A 22,598-nucleotide genomic window follows, 5' to 3' on the forward strand; every position below is an offset into this window, starting at 1 on the left:
GGTCTTAACATGTGCAGACCAATCACAGATTTAATGTGATTTTTTTTTATACTTTCCATATTCGTCACTGAGCACAGAGTCCTGTTTTGGGGATGGCAGTCATCTATTTCTGTAGAACATCCATAGGAATCCTATCCAGTCAATAACACTGGTTATATACCTTAGTATAAGGCATTCTTAAATGACATAAGAAGTGGGGAATTTCTGGTAAAAGACTGACAAACTGATAACTACAACTGGTCTAAACTAAAAACCAATCATACAGCAGTCTCTAAGTATGAAAAAAACACAATGTCATGGCTGTTTTTAGATTTTGTCTGGTGTAATAAATGTAGAAGGCTTAACAACAAAAATAGTTTGGATCTGCAATTCACTCTTAACTTGTTTCTTTGCAGTCAATGCACACTGACGCAGCTTTCCATTAGAACCAAGTATGACTCTTAACTGATAACGGATGGTAGTTATGCTTAGTTACTTAAAATGAATTTTGTGTGTAATGGAATCTAAAGGAAAAACCGCATGGGGAAAAAAAGCTTTAATTCTATGTGTATAGCCAATCGTGTCATTTAGCCACCAAGAGCTTATGACATCGTGTATTGCTGATCACAGGGAAGAGGTCAGTAAATTCAGTAAATTGAATGGTAGGGTGCTTCAATTTTCACAGTACATGAAAATAATTTTTAATAATAAGGTTTTAGGTTTATGGCTAAAATACCTGTAATATAATGAATATAATAGCATAACCGAACACAAACAGGATACTTATAAGAACTTTATTAGGCAGTAATAAAATGATGGATTGTCTGAGAGGAAACTTTAACTGGACTAAGAATTGGATTTGCAAATATGACCATACCCAGAACCAGACTAAAGAGTGAATGCAATCAGAGGTATAAATAGCTATTACCAAAAAGAAGGTGTGTTTCATTATTTTGCACATCTCTTTTTCTCATTGCAGGGTACAGTACAGTATATTACTGTTAATCTATTATGTCAGTACAGTATATCAAGCTAATCCACATTCAATGTAAAGTTTCATGCAATACTTAATAAGTAAGAGATTCTTAAAGTTGAATTCTTGTACAAATAATATATAAATGTAATAATGTTATTAGATTATTTCTTTTAATCACAGCCCATGTTTCGGCTGAGGGACATTTCTCTTTTTATTTCCTGACATTAATAAGATTACACCAAAAGGAGGAACGGACATTAGTTGAACTCATGTATTTTTGTTTGGATTATTTACGTCTGAAATATTTAATACTGATTAAGTTTATCTGTAGAGGTTATTTTTGTTCCCCTTTTATTTTGTATAGTACACATTAAAATAATACTTGACACAAAATATCAGGGAAAACTGGAGATGCTGAGACTAATATGTATAACACTATTAGTTGTTTAGTTTTGTGGATGGCTTCTGTTGAAAATTCCACATGATTAAATGAAATGTAGTCTGCATGCATTGTATACATATTTGTGTCTAATTAATCTACTTTGATCTGGAATTAATCATTTTAATGGTTTCCATTTAAATAAAACTGGAATCTATGTTACTGTATGTTCTAAAGTTATAATCTTGTTATATGTCAAGTTATGAAATTTGTGAATGTTTTCTACAGGATCACTGTTTATGCTGCAGATTGTGTAGATCCTCTTTTACTTTAAATGTTGATTCATTCAGAATACATGATAAAGGCAATGAAAATTGCTGCCTGCATGCCTTTTTTCCCATATAAAATTAAATTAATTTATGTAAGCTTTTAACTAAAATTCTCAAATTCACCCTTTTGGCAATCCCTAAATCAATTCCTTTTGTAAGATAACATTTACCATTGATTCAATTATTAATATACAATACTGTATACATTTACAGGATGTTTATTTGTTGTGTTTTGCTGCACAAATGCAATAAAAGCAGTGGAATTAAATCAAACAACCTACATGGATTTTCAATACAACTCAGCTTGAAGTAAACAAATTTCTAGATACTGTATATAACATATTACATACTATATATATAAATATACTTTGAACTTGATTTTAATGTAATTTTAATATTTTTTCCAATAAATTACTTATATACTTACTAAGTTTCCTTTGAGGAATCACTGTTATGCTGTAAACTGTTGTGATGCCATGTGGGGATGTGACTTGAGAGGTGTGGTTTTCTTTGTCATGCCTCTTTTTTCAGCTTCCCCCTGTCCAAGATGCTAACATGCTTCTCACAGTAATTGCTGGAGGAATCATCAGCTGCGCATCCTACTCCAATCAGAATAGAGTGTCGAATGAGGAATGAGGAAGTAGATGGTGATGACCAGGAGACCAAGGACAAACTCTGCCAGATTGCTCCAGCCTCTGCACAATCTAAGTCCGTCTCCCTGGCTGAACAATCTTAATGTTTTCCAGCATGATAGCTGGAAAATCTTTTTCCTGCTGCAGTGATGACAACATATTTTAATTACCTTGCGAAAAAAACACAATCCAAAAATCAGAATCCTAAACCAGTCCTTATTCCACAAAAAATACCAAATGACGCTAACCAGTCCCAATATGCACAAAAGTACAAACACCAAAATTCTGCAACCAAAAAACAATCCATAGGATGGGAATTTGATCCCGGACGTGCCCCAGAAAATGTTACGACCCCAAGTGTCTAGGGGTAAAGAGGTGTAACATTTAGGAAAATTTCTGGTGAGGGACTAGGAAGCATGATGACAAGGGTCGCTGCAAAAGTGATGATTTTAAGGTAAATAAGTCACTGGTTCAAAATAGGACACAATAACACACAGGGGTAAGGAACTAGAGTGGTGCCAAAGAAAAGAAAATAACAATCAAATGGAGCTGGCTAGGAAAGTGAGGGAAAGCTAACCTGACTACAAAAGAAAACCCGAAACACACAGTCTTCAACACCCTAGCTAACCTCTACTGACTACCCAAAACCATACAAAGCAAACGGCACTCACCCATACTAAACTAGTGTGACTAATACAAGAATCAACCACATGTGTGCAAAATGTACCCAACAACCTAAACTAACTCTATACACAAACGTTCACACAAATACATGAGTGAACTACAAATACAAACGAGAGTAGATAAGTAACAAGGTAAAAAAGAACAAAAAGTTTGATACAATAATAAGTTTGGGCAAGGTAATGGCGAAACAAGGATAAAAACAAACAAAAGTAAAAAGAGATGAACAGAAACCAACAAAAGCCAAAGCTACAGTATATGAAAAAACACACATAAGCGAACCAAAAACCAAAGCCAAGCGGGACCAAAGTCAAACAAAAGGCCTCTTCCTTCTGAAAACCTCCATATTTTATAAGAATAAGATGAGTTGTGATTGGTCGAGAAGCTAGTTGAAGATGATGTCACACAGAATCAATAGTGTAATGATGGGCCAATGGGGGGAGGGAGAACAATCAAAGTCAGAAGTGTGGAACATAACAACAAAAACACATAGACCACACACTTGGACATAACACCCAGCTAAACAGCTTAAAGAGTTGTATTATGCTATAATGAAAAGCTTTTTTTTTTCTCCCTAGCATTTAGCTTGGTTTACTGCTATAGTCTCAGCCTAGGCTGAAGAGCAGCTCTGCTGATAAACTCTGGTATTCTGCTATAATTAGGCTATTTGTTTTCCAGTTTGAGAACTGGAAACCCCATTTCTACTGCAGCAATGGCAGATATTTCACCCAGCTAGGAAGCTGGAGAGCTATTTTTTTTCTGTCTGAACTCAGGTTGTTTGTTTCCCAGCTAAAAGCTGGAAGGGTTGTTTACTTTTCTCCCCAGCATCCAGCCAGAACAGACATTTTTCTGCCACAGTGCACGGACGTTTTTTTCCGTCTGAAGAGCTGTTTTTTACCACAGCATAAGGCTGCCTACTCTGTCTCATTGTTCAAGCTGGAATATACCCTTTTTTTCTGTCACACGTATGGCTCTTATGTAAATAAAGTAGTATTTCACCTTAAATCTTCTGTGAGGGGTGTCTGTGGTCAAGACCCATCCTAATACCAGTGACCCTATTGCAGGATTACAATCTTTACTCTCACAACACTATCAGACAATCATTTAGGACATGTGAAACAGATTATCAGTGTTAACTTGAATATTGGAAAAGACTGCAACAGGACATTATCCGTAATTGAGATGATAAAGCTTTCTTTTCTTTTACTTTCTACAGCCAGTAAAGTCACCTCTTTTGTCTTCAATTTAACAAGTCCGCATTTCAAGTTTGTATTTATCTAAGAAATGTACTACACATATTACCATATGTATTTTGAAATATTATACACCTTAATTTACCATACAACACCAAATTATGAATTTATTTTTTCATACGAAATGTTTCATAAGACTGTTTTTTTTTTTTTACAAAAAGCATGTTATTGGATCAGTCCTAAAAATATAAAGTGTTGGAGCATCTTATTCCTGGTTAAAAAAACATTCAGACAGGTCAGGCTCACATGGTAGCTACAGTAAATAAAGAGTTCAAGCATCTATTAAAATCATTTTTCAACAGTTCTAACCTAGTATTTTAGACATATTCACTACAGGTGTGATATTTATTTTAATTTTTTCAGTAGGATGTTTTCAGAGAAATAGCAATCCCTTGAATTTAGAGTCTTGAATGATCTCCTTTAAGATTCCCAATGCTGTTAAATTCCAGTTGTTGTGAATCTAGGGAAAACAGTGAGCAGGTATTTCTTTAAATCAGTCCGCAGTAGATTTTCCATGTTCCTAGTTAGGAAGCTTGTGCTCTGGTCTTCTTAGCTGAAATTATCTGTCCAGGTGGTGAAAAGTTAGGTTCCTTTCTTGACTCTCCATCAAGAACTGTTGTAGATCTCGGTCATGAATAGTAAATCAGCGGTTGGGGATTTTCCAGTTACCTTTTAAAAAAGATAAAAAAGTTATTTTAGATGTAAATTATGTATGCCAAATCATAATTATTTAATATATAATATTATTATTAATTATTTATAATTATTTTGATTTTTTTGGTTCATGCTTTAAGCAAGTGATCGATTTAAGCCAGTGATTGATTTAACCAAATCGATCATGCTTTTATATTAGCCTTTTCCCATCTACATTTTTTTATATAAAAATGCATTTTATCCTGTACATTCTCTGAGAAATGTTTTTGATCACACATACATATCACGTAAAGAGACTCTTAAGCAAAAATATTGATGCCGCATATTGTGGCCTGAACATGTGTTAAAAATAATATATCATTCACATCTTCACTTCATTTAGACTAAATTTAGAAAATGAAAGAGGGGTTTAAGACCGACAAAAACAAATCTTAAAAGACAGTACAGATCTCTAATGTGACTGTTTTTTTAACCTGAAGATTGTTTCATTTTGTTACAATCTATTTTTTGTTAATGCAAAGAGAGATGTAGTTCAATTTTACATAATGCAAGTAAGCTATCATGGAATTATCAGTTATCAGTATTTCTGATCACGTAAGTCCATTTTCTCTCCACAAGCTTTGAATTACTGCCAAAAACAAAACTGAGTGTAGTGTCTGTTGAAAACATTTGTATATTGATCAATAAATGCTTTCATTTGCAGTAAAGCCCATTTTCCATGATAGCTCTTTTTCCTTTAACCATCTGCACAAAATTATCATTAAGATGCATTTTGGGTCCCATTGAATGAGCTTTATACTCCAGGAAATAAACTGCGTAAATTATGCTTCATAGATTTTGTTCAAACCTCTTAATAAACCATTATCTCCTAGGATACAACAAATAAGGCTTTTCAAGCTTTTTCAAACATTTTTAATTCACCTTATTCCAAATGTTCAACTGGCAACACAAGCAGTTGCTCAGCTGGCAGGGCATTTCTCTGTATAATACTCCATTACGATAATCGCCTTTGCATGAAGGTGGTAGCATCTAGGCCTGGCAGTGGAGTCGGATCATGGTAAGATTGAGGAAGCCATACAAAAAGAGGATTATTACAGTAGTCCACAGAGACAAGCTTTTCCATCTGCACTGTGTCTGATTGCTTTCCTGGGGCTTTCTCTGAATTACCACATTTTACACATTTAAAGCCATATTTACAGTCTTCATCATACAGTATGTAACATTCATTCTTTTCTTTCTTTTTAAATGAGCTCCAAAGTATTTCTTTGGGGACCGAAAGCTGACAGACAGTATTGGAACCTAAGTGGCCAAGTATAATTCATTGTCACAAGGACACTTTTTTATTACAAACACTTCATGCTTTTACTGTACATTAGCCTTTTCCCATCTACATTTTTTATATAAAATTGCATTTTATCCTGTACATTCTCTGAGAAAAGTTTTTGATCACTCATACATATCACGTGAAGAGACTCTTAATGCTGCCCCATCTTGTTTTAATTATTGTTATTCAATGTTTATTCAGTATATTGGGATGTTTTTTTTCCAAACATGCCATTGGAATATTGCATCATTCTTATATGATCTCCTTAGGACTTGACCCCCACCTCCCTCATCTTTTATAATGTCTTTGCAAGCAGAGCCTTAGATTTATGAACTGTTGTAATAACATATAGTTAAAATAGTATTTGGTTATGAAACCATGACCAGAACCTTTAGAATTGTGAGAAATAGGTATTGGCTTTAAAAATAATCCATGGTCTTACCTCTTTAGACCACACATATTTACAAAAACTAACCTTTTAGTCCATGAATTTGCATTGGTGTCATTGCATGGGCATCGAAGGTGACCTGTAATTAGAAAATCAATATTTATTACTGGAAAAATATCCACCTTTAAAGGAGAAAAAAGCAAAACCTCAGTAATGTTATCTAAAAAAATCTGTTATGCTAGATTCAATATCAGTTATACAGTTAAAGTGAATCTTGCTTTGAAATAAAACACATAATTCTTTTCACTTAAACAAAAATCTTTAAACAATGTCTTATAATAACTTTATTTTATATATAAGTACATATTACATCTATTTATGATTCTTTTTACAGTGGTTTAATGATATACATCTAATTATCACCCAACAGAACCCCTCTACCCCCTTTAATCTCAGGATATAAACATTTTAGAAAAATTTAGAAACCTTAATATTTGAATGCAAAAGCAGAATAACTCTGTTAGTAAACTATTTTTGTTGTTTTGTATTTTTTTTTATTTTTTGTTAAGGTATATTAAGTGAGGTTAAAATGGTTACTTGCTTTATTTACCTTGGCAAATGGAGACCCTTTTAACGGCTACAGCCATCCTCTTTCAGGTGAGATCAGCGTCATTTAGTCAGATTCTCTTTAATGCACAGGGCAAGGAGGGGGTTGTTTAGGTACTGTGAAATTCTCACCCAACCAAAGGAAAATAAAAAACAAAACAAAAACTCCAAAGTTGCACTACTGGAAAAAATCATTAATAACATAAAATGCTACTTACAGTCTTCACAAGAATAAGTGTTATTTTAATACTGTTCTGTAATATGTATTTCGGTGTACTCTTTTTACATTTTATAATTAGATTTAGACTGCTGGAAACAAATTCTGGTATGCAATCTAATCAAAGTTTTGTCTATGCATAGAAAGCTTGAATCAGCTTTACTTTTCAGTCAAAAGTCCCCCACACAATAATACACCTAAAACTTAAGGAGACCTTCAGTTGCACAGAATTCTGTCATTAAAAAATAAAATAATATAGTACTTAGCAAGATATGAAAATAATATTTGATTTTATGTGTTTTAATATACAAAATGAGCCAAGACAGATAAGTGTTTTTTAGGACTACAGGAAAATTAATTTCTTTTAACAGTAATACAAAAATAATAAGAATTTTGCAATGAAGACCAGCAGAATTTTTAAAGTTATTTGACCTATTTTAAGAGACTGGGTTACAGGGGCTTCACATTTTAAACAGTATTATAGTGAATAATAAGAATGAAATTTTACATAAGAAACAAAACATCTATGAGCATTAGACACTATCCGAAAAGTATTAAAGGTTGATTTATTAAGGTGATTTAATGAAAAATCCCAAGACTAGAAATTCTTTGTTTTGGGAGATTTAATTTCAATCAAATAATGATTTTATTTTTTTCAGGTTATTTATTTTAAGCTTAACATGTACTGCGAAGTTAGAAAGAATAGCACGCTTAAATTAGAAAATATTGTGTCCTCATAATTATATAATGCTATTTTTATGCATAGAAGTTTTCACAGAACAATATTCCAGCAGTTATAGGATAAATGATCTCATAATTATTAAGTCAAATTATTTAATTGTTGTAATGAACAATTTAATCACATCCTAATGATTATTAAATATTTTTGGTTTGTTAGTTTAGATTTATGGCATTTTAATGCAAACCACATACTGTACAATTATTGCTTCAAACACACATTGCTTTCTTTCAAAAAGTTTATTTAGCATCAAGCAGAGAAAAAAAATCTTTGCTTAACACTACAGAACTTTGATTACTTTCAGTTACAAAAAAAGAATACAACAATATTTGCATCTTGAGGTTGATTTTTTTTTCTTTGCCTTGTTCAGGAAGATTTTACAAGAGACAAAACTATACCCAAACGCCTTTTAACACCCTTTTCCCACCACCTCCACTCCACCAAATAATAGAGAAAAATCCAAACTAAATCGCTATTGTTTTACACAGTCCTGCAAGGTTAAAGAAAACTACATTAGAAGTTAAAAGTAACATTTTATTAGAAAGAAACTACAACTAACATATCTGTCTTTTCATCCATTAATACTAGTTAATAAGGAATGGTTAGTTTACCTAGTTTACTTTGAGATATTTCTTTTTCTGGAAACATTTTCGTTACAGCTGTTATTGTTTTTGTTTTTTTTTCTCGATGGCTTCGTGGCTATGTTCAGTCGAACGAGAATAAGTCGTTATTCTGTTTTCCGACATTTCTGGTGTCACTGTTGCTGTTGATATTTTTTTACTAAAAAGAAGGGATTGTTCATAGAAAAACCCATTACTTGGAACAGCATATGGGACTTGGTGGTGACCGTTTGAATTCAGAGTTCAGTATCTGGAGTACGGCTGTTCTCTGTAAACTCCCTTGGCTGTTCTTGTGGGTGGTGCTTTGTGTCTGTTGTTAGTCCATTCTTCCTGACCTGTTAAAAGTAGGAGGAATGGAAAAATTAAGATTTGTCATTGGATCCCATTTTTTTCAAATGTTTTACTCAATTACCATTTACGTTTCTACATTATACTATACTTAACTCTATGCAATTAAAGGTCGATATACTGTATGCAAACTTTCATATACAGTACATATGTATATACACACTAATGGAATGATAACGTACAGGTAGGTTACAATAAACAGTGTGTAAAGCATTTCTGACTCATAACAGTAATAATGTTGGAATTAATATTTTAAGTTTTTATTGTATACTCTATATACTCATAGTTATAATATAAAATGCATAATCAAATCTGATGGGAAATGTGTGTGTAAATTCAACTTAATTTAATTTAATTAAACCATAATAACTTGTTTTTGTTTTACAAAACACAAAACCCCTAAATAATGCATTTTATGGGTGAAATCCTGTTCATGCTAAACTTACAAAAAACTAAGATCCGTCTTGCAAGGAGAACTTTAAAATATATTTTGTAAGATTTTGAAATAATAGCAAGATGACAGCAACTGCATACTTCAGCAATAATTTAATTTCTTCACCCCCTGCTGTTTAGATTAAATAACCCAACAGAAAATGCATAGTCAAAACCTAAATGAGATTTAGGATTGCATTTTTAATGCTGCAAATTTGAATTGATTTAATTAAGAAACACAGGTCTAACGTGTTTCCATTTTTAACAAATAAAATGTCATAGTGTTTTATTGTAAAAGTATTTGCTATTTTATTGTTTTAAAAGTAAAGGAAATTCTAGAATAAATACAACCATTATTATGTCTGTCATTTGAAAGACATTTCTAGAAAAATTATTTAAATAATAGAAAAATCATAGATTATAGAAATGGAAGATTTTAAAAATTAGCACTGTGGGACTATAGCCCAACTATTACTGTAGCAAGTACTGTATGTCATGCTTACAGGAGTGAAATAGCCCATCAAGGGAATTTGAAAAGATGCCACTTGGTTTCTTTTGGTCAGGTGCAAGAATCACCATTAACTGAAACCGGCATTCATTCAGCCTCATCACTGTCATTTGCAAGTGCATTTACTGACGGAAGCTTTTGTCTTTACTGATCATATGCCAGCACTTAACAATTTGATACAGTTCTTTAGCTCCATTACATAGTAGAATAGAACTCTTATGAATTTCTCTGCAAGAAAAAATCATTAACCTTTCACAACTGTTTGAGTTATCCTAAATACAATATAATTACCTCTATAATCTCCATGCTACCATCATAGGCATACAAAGGATGATTCAGGATTAAAGACACCAAATGCTACCCACAACCTGAAGAGTGAGTATGCCTTGTTATATAAGCGGTAAAATATATTGAGTCACCAACAGATACATAATCTATCTGAAGCACAATTAAAACCACAAGAATAATCAACTATGGATTAATAAAAGCATGTGTATATCATCTGAAATGAAGATGAAGCAGAAGCTAGAATTTCACTAGAATTCTGTACGGCATATGCAAATAGTCTAGGGATTCAGTCACACTGCATTTAAAATTAAAACAAATGAAGTTCAACAGTATAGGAGGCACTTCTTGATCCCTATGGTTGTGGGAGTATGGATCATACTACTCAGCCATTGTGCTGAAGTCAATACCCTGGATTCTTTCAAGAACTGGCTAGAGCTGATTTTTGGATTAATTAACCACTACCTGCAACTAATTAACCTACTAACAATTGGGCCCTATTAGAGAATTCCCCCTTCTCACTTACTTATTATTCTTATCATTTTAATTTTTATGTTCTTATTAATATTGGATAGTCTTCCATTATTGTCAATAATCTTTAACTTCCCCCAGAGAATGACAAGGTCCTCTCCACTCTTCTGCAAGCGCAAAACACTAAAATGTCCAATTTACCATGGCCACCTTAAAAGTAAACATGGTTCCAGCAGGGGATAAAAATTAAGATCATATATACTACATATTATATTTATGTATAAAGAACCCTCTCATGAGCCATCTGTGAGGCAAACAAAAGAGTTTAGGCCACATAATTAAGATAAACAAAAACACACTGTAGGGTTCACATGATCAGCAAAGGCAGCAGTAGGAAAACTCTGAAAGAGAGTACAACATGATCCTGACACAAGCGATTCCACATTACGTCTCACCATATCCAAGGGAACAACAAAGTCACAACTCAAAGGTCAAAAACATCTCAAATGGGCATTATACCATATGCACATAGTACAAAACACATTATTGCGTTTTAAAGCCTTGGGAAAAGCTAGTTTTTAAAAGTAGTGCTTTGCAGTTATTGAAGTAATTCAATTTTGAAATTAATCACATGTTAAGGTAAAATATGGTTTGAGTATAACTATTATATAAAGTAATAAATTAACTTTTAAAATCAAATACCTGCAACTTTGTATTAAGTTAAAAACAAATATTCCCCTTCACAAATAACTGTAATGGATTATTTTGAAATGGACATTAACTTTTCCCAACCTTCCTAGTTGGTCTTATGACAGCACAGGAACAGATTTAATTGGCGACCAGGGGCTTTATTTACCTTACAAGTGTTTTCAGTAAAAGTTTGATCAAAACATATCATGTGTTGCATCTTCTTTTAAGCAGTGAGAAAATCATAATACAAAATTAATCATTTATGCTGTTCATTCCAGTAGCCCCATCTTTCCGAATGCCCCAATATACCACATATATGCTGAACGAAAGCAAAAGCAAAGAGCTGCCTTTGGAGTATATGCATGTCATGTCATTACATCACATTACATTATTCTGTATCACTTTAATGTACTGTGCTAATTTAACTGTCACTTACAATATATGTCTCCTAATACCGCCCACACTATGGAGATCAGACATTGCTTTATAATGCTGCCCATGTTTAAAATTAACCTCATTAATCTTATAATCACATTTTGTGCCTTTGAAATTAGATTAATTTCGTTGGGATTTTTTTCCAAATAAAACATTTATATGATACTTAGAAGCACCCACTGTGTTATCCACTCAAAATTGTTGTGCGTTTCATCTATGTTTTGTTTAACAACATGGCCCTCTTTTCTTTAACTTTTCTTCTTAAATTTGAAATGAAACTAAAATACAACAAATACAAGCAATATCTTGTATGGGGGTCTGGAAACTGAAGACTATTAATGCAAAAAAGCCTTTTCTCTTTCCACAGAAGAACATGTATTTTTTATATAAACATCAGTCAGTTACAGAACAAAGGACTGTAATATTATTAACTGGATCCAATACATACTGTATATCCTTCAGAACAGGAAAAAAGCCCATATATGAGCATATAATCTGTCCATCCATTTTTAGTCCAAGGTTCCTGGTAAGGGGTATGATATAATGCAAATAACATAAATTAAAGAGATTTATGTTATAAAATGAAATGTGCTGTAATACAAACTAAGCACATTGTGAGAGAATCCCTACCAACATTTATCTACATTATCCTTCATTTTCCACCTAGAGCGCTCATTAATTCATAAGTTGCACTAGAACATAATTGTACATAAAGTTTTCATGCAGATACATAAAGGAGAAAAAGTATATTAAGTGGGAGTTATTTGTAAATGGTTAAAAAATACAGCTGACATGGTGGGTATTTAAGGGAAGTGAGTTACCCAATGACAAAACTTCACTTATTACCTAAGCAATACACATGAAGTACTGAGACAAAATAAATGAGGAATGCAGGAAGAAAAGAATTGTAATGTCAACTGAGCACAGATCCAACACTTTAACCTGGAGAATGGTGGAATGGGTAGAATGAGTTCCATAAAGACATTCCCCTCAGCATTAAATGCACTACAGCTACAGTTGACAAACAAAACACAGCATCTTTAACAGAAGTTAACATTAAAGTACAATTATAACAATATTATTAATATTAATATTAATAATAATTAATTTAGATGTTTTGATCAAATAGAAAAGTTGTTAAGGCTCTGGATTCATAAAGACTAGATGGTTGTGGTTTCAAATCCCAGGTGGAGCACTGGTATTTTGCCTTGAGATGTATGTACTCAGTGCTTCAGTAAAATGGATACAAATGTAAGTCAATTTAGATGAACATTTCATTCAAATAAATAAACTCCTCAAAATCAATCTTCTAAGTCATAACATCTATAAATGAACCCTTGCTGTGGTAGAAAGCTAGAAAAATACAACACAACAATTCTGCATTTTACTGACACGCAGTGGATGTTAATGGTGACAAATACATTTTCAACAAATCCATAACTGCATTCAAACTACAAGTATTTAGTAAATTCTTATATTCACTTATTTCTGTACAAAATTTGAACTCACCGTATGAATCGTACGAATCTTCACTTATTCCATGTCCATATTCATAGTAATCACCTGAGCTGTGGATGAACAAGGAGAGACAATCAAAACGATGTGTTTCCAGGTGTTGATAACAGTAATAAATAAATCACAAAAAAACAAAGAACAAAACAATTGTGAACAAGGGGTTTGCTTCCAGGTGACTCGTGTATTGATGTGAGTCCAAACTGAAAAATACATGACAGATAGACTGTAAGGAAAAAAAGTATTACCCAGAACTGAAATACAGTAGTTGTATATTTTTAATGCTTTTCTACTTTACTTTACTTTTCTACTAACTTAACTGTTATGTTATGCTTAATCGCTGACTCCCTCAGCTGGGTTTAAACATTTTATTATAATAATATGACTTTACAATAAAAAAATAATCAAATATCTAGTTGTAAGACTTACTGATTTAATTCAGAATACAGTAGGTTTACAAGGAAAGTATGAATCACATTTAAAAATATATAGCCACTCCCCATTGTAACATTAAACTTACACAAATTTGACTTTACAGAAAATGACTGTAAAATAATTGTAAAATGCTATATGTTTGTATATATACAGTACATGCAGTATAGGGTTCATAAATCAAAACTACTTATGGCTGTATGGGATATAAATACCTCTTCCTTAAATTACATCCATTAATTAATCGATGAGTTGTTATATTTTTTGTATCGAGTCTATATTACTATTTTATATTATATAACTATTTAAAAAGAAATGTGTTTTTTCATTTCATTGCAGAATATACAATGTATTCATTAAATTATGTTTAAGGAGCAAAACATATATATTCGTTGAGGACTATCTGTACTGTATTTGCAATTATAAATTGTTTTAAAAAACAAAAATCATCCTGCTGTTTTGTTAATATCATACAGTAGTTGTTTTGTTTCTATGGAAAACAATCCACATGTTTACAGCAATTAAAAATAATCAAGTTAGTAGTTTTAAGAAAGAAACATTTCATCTGAACCGTTTAACATCCAATGTTGAACTTCTAATATATGTTTTAATAATAATTGCTAAGCTTAATTAACATTATATGGCATGTCATAACTGAAATAAATCAATCATCTGTCAGTGTTGGAGTGGCATTTGCAGGTTCAATTCTGATCAAGCTCATTATATCCTTCAAGGCCAGATATTGTTTTGAAGACAAACTTTAATGAGTACAAGGGTTTTCGGGATTCAAACAACATCTTCGAACATTATATTCTGCTTCTTGCAACTCATCAACCCAGTTTCTTTAATAAAATGATGCTCATTATAAGTCATGTTGATATACATATCTGAAGCAAGCATGTTTAATGCAGTGTGACCAACACACATTTATTAGCTTTTCCTAGCTTCTTGCTACTTTATTTTAGAGATGGATAGCTCATTTTAGAGAAAAAATAATTGTTATGAATGAGAGTAGACATTTTTGAAGAAAATCCAAGCTGAGCTTCCTTAATACTACTCAGCATTTCTATGTTTACAAAGAATATTGATAGATAATCAGTTACCATGGAGAAAATGTTGGACTAAATCATTTCTAAAGAAGAGATTTTAGATATGAAATATCCATGAAGTATGTGGATCTCCATAGTACATTTCTATTCCTAGTGATATGTATTATCCGCTGAAACCTACCTCAACTAAAAAAGCAAACATTTGGTGGATAAGAGAGTTCATCAAAAATAAAAAGAGGTCAGCTGTTTTTCTCTTTTTTTGGTCCTCAATGCTTCGGTGACAAACAATTTTGAACTGACATCTGCCATCATTCAGGACAGAGTCTGATAATTTATTGGAAGACTGTCATCATGCCTGGAAGACCTATTGCAGCTGAGCCCACTTCCTGTGCCTGTCAATCTTTTGTGTGACAGAAAGGTCTTTCCTCTTTTAGAACATGAATCCAGAAGAAAACACTGAAAGTGCAGTAGTTACAGGCAGTTACAATATGAAAATTAAGATTACATCTGTGCTCCAAAGCTATTCTGAGTAGCTTTGGCTTTTTAGTTATGGCTTTTTGTCTGAAAAGCCATATTTTTGGTACTACACAGAGAACCTATCATTATTTGAATGTAAACAGATATTATAATATATCACGGGGAAAGAAAGGCATGGATTTTAGCAAAGAGAAAAAAATCTGTTTAGCATTACAGACATACTGTATTTAAATGTGATGCTGCAGTTATAAAAATGCAGACATAGAGCTATGAATAATCATTAATTAAGAAATATCAAATCAGTATCCAATATCACATCTTGAAAGCAGCTTTCTATAAAAATTTTATCATAAACAATAATTACAACCTGCATATGTATTCTTGTTTTCGTCAGCACAGCTTAGTAATTAAAAACACGTTTAATTTATTACATTTAATTACACAAATATAAACCACACAATGCTATACATAGTTTTTTGTCATTTGTAATTAGTAGTGTAATAATAATCATTGTATTCAAAAACAGAGTTCTCCCTGAAAGTGAGACACAATTCACCTTGAAAGGCCAAAGAGGGAATGTGTGTCCTACTAAATAGGGATACTGCTCGAGTCTCATAAAATGAATACAAAATGAATGAGAACCTATTCCACTTTTCAAAACAATGCATCACTAAACAGTGAGCTATTTCTCTAACCAGTGGATTCCGCAAATATGAAATCATTATTTTCCACAAATATGTAAGAGAACTAATTTCTTTAATTAAGAATACAGTATACTTCCAATACTCACATTACCAAGATAGATTCTTGTTTATTTCTAGAATGTGTCTCTCTCATCGCTTATATACTATCTTATATACTATCTTATGTCCTTAAGACCTCCTTCATATTTTCTTTCACTCTCACCTCTTTAAATCTGCTCTAAGGCCTGCTTTTTTCTATGTCCAATCCTCATGAAGGCTGGGTTAATGAACTCTCTCATAATTATCCTATTACCATTTAATATTGAAGTTCTAAGATGGCTAACTTAATGATTTAACTGAGAATTAATATAGTCTGATTAGTATGGCTTGTTTGCTCACCTGGATTTTTTGTCATTGTGGCTGCTTCAAGTGAGATGATCAGATAAAAGGACAGTGAAAGCAAATAGTTAACACACACCGTGTATCAACCTTTTTAAAATAAGATAGTTTTCATGGTTACCTCATTCACTTTCCATACACAGAACAATAAAGTTCTCCTTCAAGTTAATAAATTTGTAATAAATATTCAGGAGACAATAAAAAAAACTTTAGTAGCCATTACAAAAAAAGAAAATACAACATTTGTATTACAGGCACACCACAGTTACTGTAGAGCTGCAATGCCTGTTTCAGTAGTGTGATAAAGGTCCATATCAAGAAAGAAGAGAGCCCAGTGATGTCAGAGAAAGGAATGTGTAGGCCTCTAGCTCTAAGCAAGCATCATCTTGAGAGCTCTAACATCAATCAGTCAGATCCACCTCTGCTGCACTGATAAACTAGGGATGAATTGTCATTCAACAAAAGACTCACTGGAGAACAATGAATATTCCTCACAGAACAGTAAATAATCTTGAGGAAACCTGCCCCAAGGACAAAGTCACATCTGAATGCTACCAAATAATGTCGACAAAAGAGCCTCTTACACACTGAAGGCATATACCGTAATTCTTTGAGACCTATTAGGAAATGTCAGCGAGCATTCAAATAGGAACTATGAACAAAATAAAAAACTGAAAAAACTGATAACCAGTTAAACTCAGTTAAACCAACTGAGCACCTCAACAGATGAGTAACATGCGGTTACAGCAATCCTCTTTTTCTGTACAGTATTTTATGTTCAACAATGTATGTAAGAGATTAAAGAGAAACTCTGTGCCAACAGAGCATGTTTCATTATCATAAAAAGACCCCAGTAAATTAGAGTGATTGGAGATCCAAGATATCCAAAGATAGTTGTCTTTCATGACATGTGACATAAAGTGATTTACCAGGTCTTCTACAGATGCTAAAGCATAGTTTTTGAAAAGTTAAATTTTGAAAAATAGACAAATGCAAATACATTTACACCAGTATAGTGCTCTACATAATATTGTAATCTCCTTATTTTCTCCATATGTTTTACAACAAAACACCAGTATCAGTGACAATACAAACTGTGTACAATATGTGTGCTATCTAGATGACTGAAAATAAGGCTTGGTAAAGATAATTCACCTTTTCCAAGAATGTCTTTGTTATGATGCAGCTACTGTAGCATCATACTGTAGGTGGCCTGGAGGTAGGACAGAGAGTGACGGAGATTGAGAGAGTAAAATGGCATTGGTAATCAGGACAGATCTGAATTTCAAAGTGGGAAACTGTTAGAGAACTTGGAGTGACTGGTCAGGTACTCAGAAGTAGAATGATTACTGTTTTTAGGCGGACTTGGACAGAGTAGACCTCAGTGGCGCAGGTTAAGTACTGCTGAGCACCCCTTTGTTGTCATAAAGGAACTCAATGACAGAGCACCACACCAGTGGCAAAACAAGGTTTATATAGTGTGGTTTTATGTATGAAGCACCCATTAATTGTGCAAGGGAGGCTGGGATAAACGACGTGAGCAAGTCTGAATTGCCCCAGGTGGAAAGCAGTTCCTCGTAGGAATGTGCTCGATTTCTGTACAAGCCAAGGGTTTTTAGTGAAGTAAAAGGGCTCTGCGACATGGCCACTTCGCCTTCCACACAAATTTAGAAACAGATTTATACTGTAAAAAAATGTGGAACAGTATGCTCATTTAAATTAAAAATTAAAAGTAGAGCACATTATTCTGTTGAATCCATCTGTTTCAGTTTTTCTAAGTATTGCTTTAAATAATAATGAATAGATTGCAACATCAAGATCTTTAAAATGCTTAATTATTAGTACATTTACAGGTAAAATCATATTTGTCAGTGAATTATTCAAAAGCAACAACAAATTTAGAGTTAGAATTTCCTCATAACATAACAGACTACTGAAGAGATCGCATGTCTTCCATGTTGTCATGGTCAACTGAAACTAGTTTCTGAAATGTGATCCTTTTTTGTATTTTTTATGTTTCTTCTGTGATCAGTTTTTATCGTATTTTAAGCCACGTTCTCAAGATGGCAGAGACAAAGACAAAGTCTTACTCTTCTTCTCTAACTGAGATAAAATAGAAACAAATCTGATTCTCCTGGTTTGTGTTAAGATGGCAATACTGCTACAGCTGTGTATGGATCAACAAATGAAGCTTGTAAAATTGGAAACAGCAGCAATGACTTCTGAGATTACTGCAATAACAGGGAATTTAAAGACTCAGATAAATGCTTCAATATATAAGTCTAAACTGGACTTTGTTTTGCTGAAGAATGAGCATGGAAATTATCCTGAAAGCCCTCATAACAAAGCAAAAAAAAATTTCTAGGTAATTTTTTTTAGATCTATTGCTTGAAAAAATAAATATTCCGACTGTTGTCATACCTCATGTACTGTATTCGAACAACATGATTTGTTTGTATTGGGGGGAAAAAATCTTTCAAAGCATTGCATTTTCAGAGCTGGTCAGCATTGCCTTCTTTAACTTATTAGATTTCTTTGCATAAGCAACAAGGATAATGAAATAAAATCTCATCCATCCATCCATTCAATTTCTAACCACTATATCCAATACAGGGCTGTGAGGGAGCCAGAGCCTATCCTAGCAAAAGCAATGTGTAATGGCAATAGAAACACTGATAAAATTAATAATTTCCCTTGTAACACTGATCAAGATAATCATAATTAATTTGAGTATGCAGTGTCATGCATACTAGAAAACAACCATTTGTGTTTTTTTATTATTAGTTTAGCTGATGTCTTTACCCAATGAGATATAGAGTACAATCAAAACAACCTTTAGAAGGTTGAACTTCAGAATTATAAATGTCACCACTTCAAATTTTAACATTTTTACCCATTCCTTGTTTTAATAAAATTATTTTCAAAGCAAAAAATAAAACTGCAAAAACAAAATTTGAACTTTCTGAGTATTTACATCTTTACAACCTTTTCTAAAGAGTCAGAAAGCAAATGGAATGGAATGTGTATTGTATGCCCACATGGCACAGATAAACACCTTCAATATCTATTACCAAACTCAAGCTCTCTAGCCGAATAAAAGAGGATTCCAAACGCAGTTAGATACTTCTAAGTTATTGTGTGACACTTTGTCAATAATTCTATGCCATTCCTCACCCCACGTCCTTTTCTGCTCAATTACCCCAGTCAGGGACTCCTTCGGGATATGCTGAAGGGCAAGGTTCCAGGTGAAATGAACTGCAAAATATGCTCTTTAGTCAAATACAGCCACATGCTTCTAATTACTACAGCTAAATGAAAGACTTAAAATCAGCTGATCAACAAAGCATGTGTGCTGATATACATGAGAAAATGTACGCTATATTAATCCTACCACAATATGTATTTTCCAAAAATAAAGGCACAAAATACGAGTGACTTTTTGTGTGTCTATTTGAATAATTTCATAACAGGTAAAAGTAACAGGAGATTAGAGAACTGGATTTGTTAATGTACAAATATTCTGAGCTTCATAATCAAAGTGACTGTTCTATTTTATGGCCTAGCGTTACCTCAAGTAAAACATTACAGAGATTTAAATACATGTTCAGTATATTTTTATGAACTACCATAGTTGTATTGAGGTAAAATACTATTATTATTTTTCACAAAAGATGGGTAAATTCTAGATCATTATAGATGATGCTACATGAGATACTGGTATGACTGTCACTAGACAATGAAAACTTCAAAGTCAGAATTTAGTTATAAAGATATACAATAGAAATCTGATTATATTTTGATAATGAGCAAAGCAGCTTTCCCTACAATATTTAAAATTACTATAACTATTATTATTACTATTTGTAATAATAACTGTAATAATATTTTATATTCATATTAACTGACCATGAAATCAGAGACTCCTGACATGCAGGCACTCAATTCATGTTTTAATAAATTCCAATAATGCTCTGGCTTTTTAAGGTCAGGTTTGATCTGGCATTCATTAGCAATGCCTTTCAGTTTTCTATTCTCCACATCTTCTCAGGGGGAAGCCAAATGAATAATAACCTTTCTTAACAGTTGGCTTAGACCTCAAAAAATAAATACAATGCTTATTAGACAACCTAGTCACAGATTCAGGAATTTAGTAACAAACGCTCTTTCCTAGGCATGTTAACTCTCTGAAGCATCTGTCATCTCCATGAATGGCTGATCATAAGTACCTATGTAGTCATCCTGGTGCCATTAAGCAGATGGCAGCGTTAAATCCAAATGATGTAGTACATGTCCCTGGTGGACTTTGTTTCCTTATACCACCCTTACTCTTCAATTCCTGTGTGATAAATCTTTCAAATCTTTGAGAGCATTAAGAAAGGTTGCAAAGACACAAGGTACTGATTTATGGTTAGTATCATGACTTTATCCCATTAGAGAATTTAATGTGGCTAAAATCCTCTTTGCTCATGAAACCTTTTTCAGAATATTTTAGAGGCCTTCAGGTATCGCTTTTGTATACTTTACTGGAAACTGTAAGGCATGTGTCATCTTTCTCTTTCATTCTTTTCAGAACACAGAGAGTGCAATTCCATCTGCTCTTTGTTTCTTCTGTAGAGTTTGTTACGGTCTCAATTGTCACGAATAAACAATTAAATTTAATAACAACTATGTCCTATCCTGCATTGCAGGATAGATTTGTAGAAAGATAGCACAGTATGACTATATGCACAGTATAGGTCTGCAGAAAAATGCCTAATTTTCACCATTTTAAAAGGGAATATAGTTCATTTTTTAGATGATTAACATCTACAGTACCTGTGCAGAGATCTTAAGGGATCGTTGATACATTTATTTAAATAATAGCTTGAAAGATACAATGAATAGACATAAAAAAAACTAGTGAATTAAAACAAAGAACAAAAATATCAAGTAAAAACAACACAAGGAAATGAAGAATTGGCCATACATAAGAACCCTTCAATGCTACAGTACTAAAGCAGGTTGAACGATTAGACAATAGTGGACAATGTCATCTTTAATGCTCCATTTATACTTAATTCCCGGGTTTAAGCTGCTATCCATGGACAGAAAATAAATCGGAGCCTGAGCTGTAAAATGAAATTGCTTCCCCATGGCTGAACAACGGGCAATAGTGACTTACTAATTTATTGTACAATAGGATTACACTCTAATGGAAGTTGTCTCCAGCCTTCTGTCCATAACAAGGGTAAGATTGCACATGATTGCAAATGAAAATGTCTGTGGGGTGTAGAATTAGTTTTCTAGTTTGAAGGTCTGGCTGATTAGGAGATGATCACAGCAGTTGAACCCCACAGAGATGAGAAATATTTCGACAATGAAAATAAAAAAGTAAAGTAAACCATATAAAATTTCACAAAGGTACAGGTATAAAAAGGGTGCCACTTTTGCACTTACAAGCTAAATGCAAATTGGAAACATAGTTCTTAACTGTGGTTTTGTATTTGCTAGGCTCTTCTTGCATCTACCTAGTACAAAACTGCCACCAAGTAGTGGATCTGAATTTTGAGTTTGGCAAGTAGATTAATATTTTTTTAATTGTGGGCAAGACTTGATTTACTGTATATGTGGTATTAACTCCATGGATGAACTGTGTCATTTCTCAAATCTGGGCTCTTGAGAATAGAGAAAACTAAAATCTATCTTATCTTACTGAATTTAGGAAATTGCTACTTTAATATTGATGTACTGTATTATGGAAAACACATATAACCTGGAAATGTTGGTCAGCAGTAGACTTCTGACATGGTTATCAACTTTATACTGCTGAAATTTTCAAAAGATGAAACTTAAAATGGATGGAGATGAGAAAAGAGCGTCGATTTGGTATCCTATCTATAAGAACTTGCAAGTGCCTTTGTATAGAATACAGTGAAAACTGCTTTGAGAGGTTGGCTGACAACACCTTTGAGGATAAATACATTGTAGGCAAACCAGAGCTTCGTCAGTCACTTTTTATTAAGTACATTCCTAAGATGTAAATGGAAGTGATCTGGATGAAGACATGGCTTAAAACCACCCCAGACAGCTTGTCTAACACCTTCTCCGTGGGGTAGATAGA

At 32.9% G+C, this 22,598-nt stretch overlaps 1 protein-coding gene across 3 annotated transcripts in view; it reads right to left on the reverse strand.

Annotated features, from left to right (window-relative positions):
* Positions 1-4,216: 4,216 nt before the first annotated feature.
* Positions 4,217-22,598, reverse strand: part of khdrbs3 (KH domain containing, RNA binding, signal transduction associated 3) — a 147,310-nt gene continuing 128,928 nt past the window's right edge. For 2 of the 3 annotated variants that reach the window (XM_088601848.1, XM_088601846.1), the window contains exons 8-9: positions 13,456-13,514; positions 8,382-9,112 (exon numbers count right to left, since the gene is read on the reverse strand). In XM_088601848.1, coding sequence (XP_088457974.1) covers positions 9,021-9,112; positions 13,456-13,514 — 151 coding nt within the window. In that variant the 3' untranslated portion in view covers positions 8,382-9,020. Of the gene's footprint in view, positions 4,899-6,682; positions 6,735-8,381; positions 9,113-13,455; positions 13,515-22,598 lie in introns of those variants that run through there. The other variant, XR_015925760.1, reaches the window with a different exon arrangement.

Source organism: Lepisosteus platostomus, chromosome 12, assembly GCF_059453375.1.
Source record: "Lepisosteus platostomus isolate fLepPlt1 chromosome 12, fLepPlt1.hap1, whole genome shotgun sequence".
Lineage (NCBI taxonomy): Eukaryota > Metazoa > Chordata > Actinopteri > Semionotiformes > Lepisosteidae > Lepisosteus > Lepisosteus platostomus.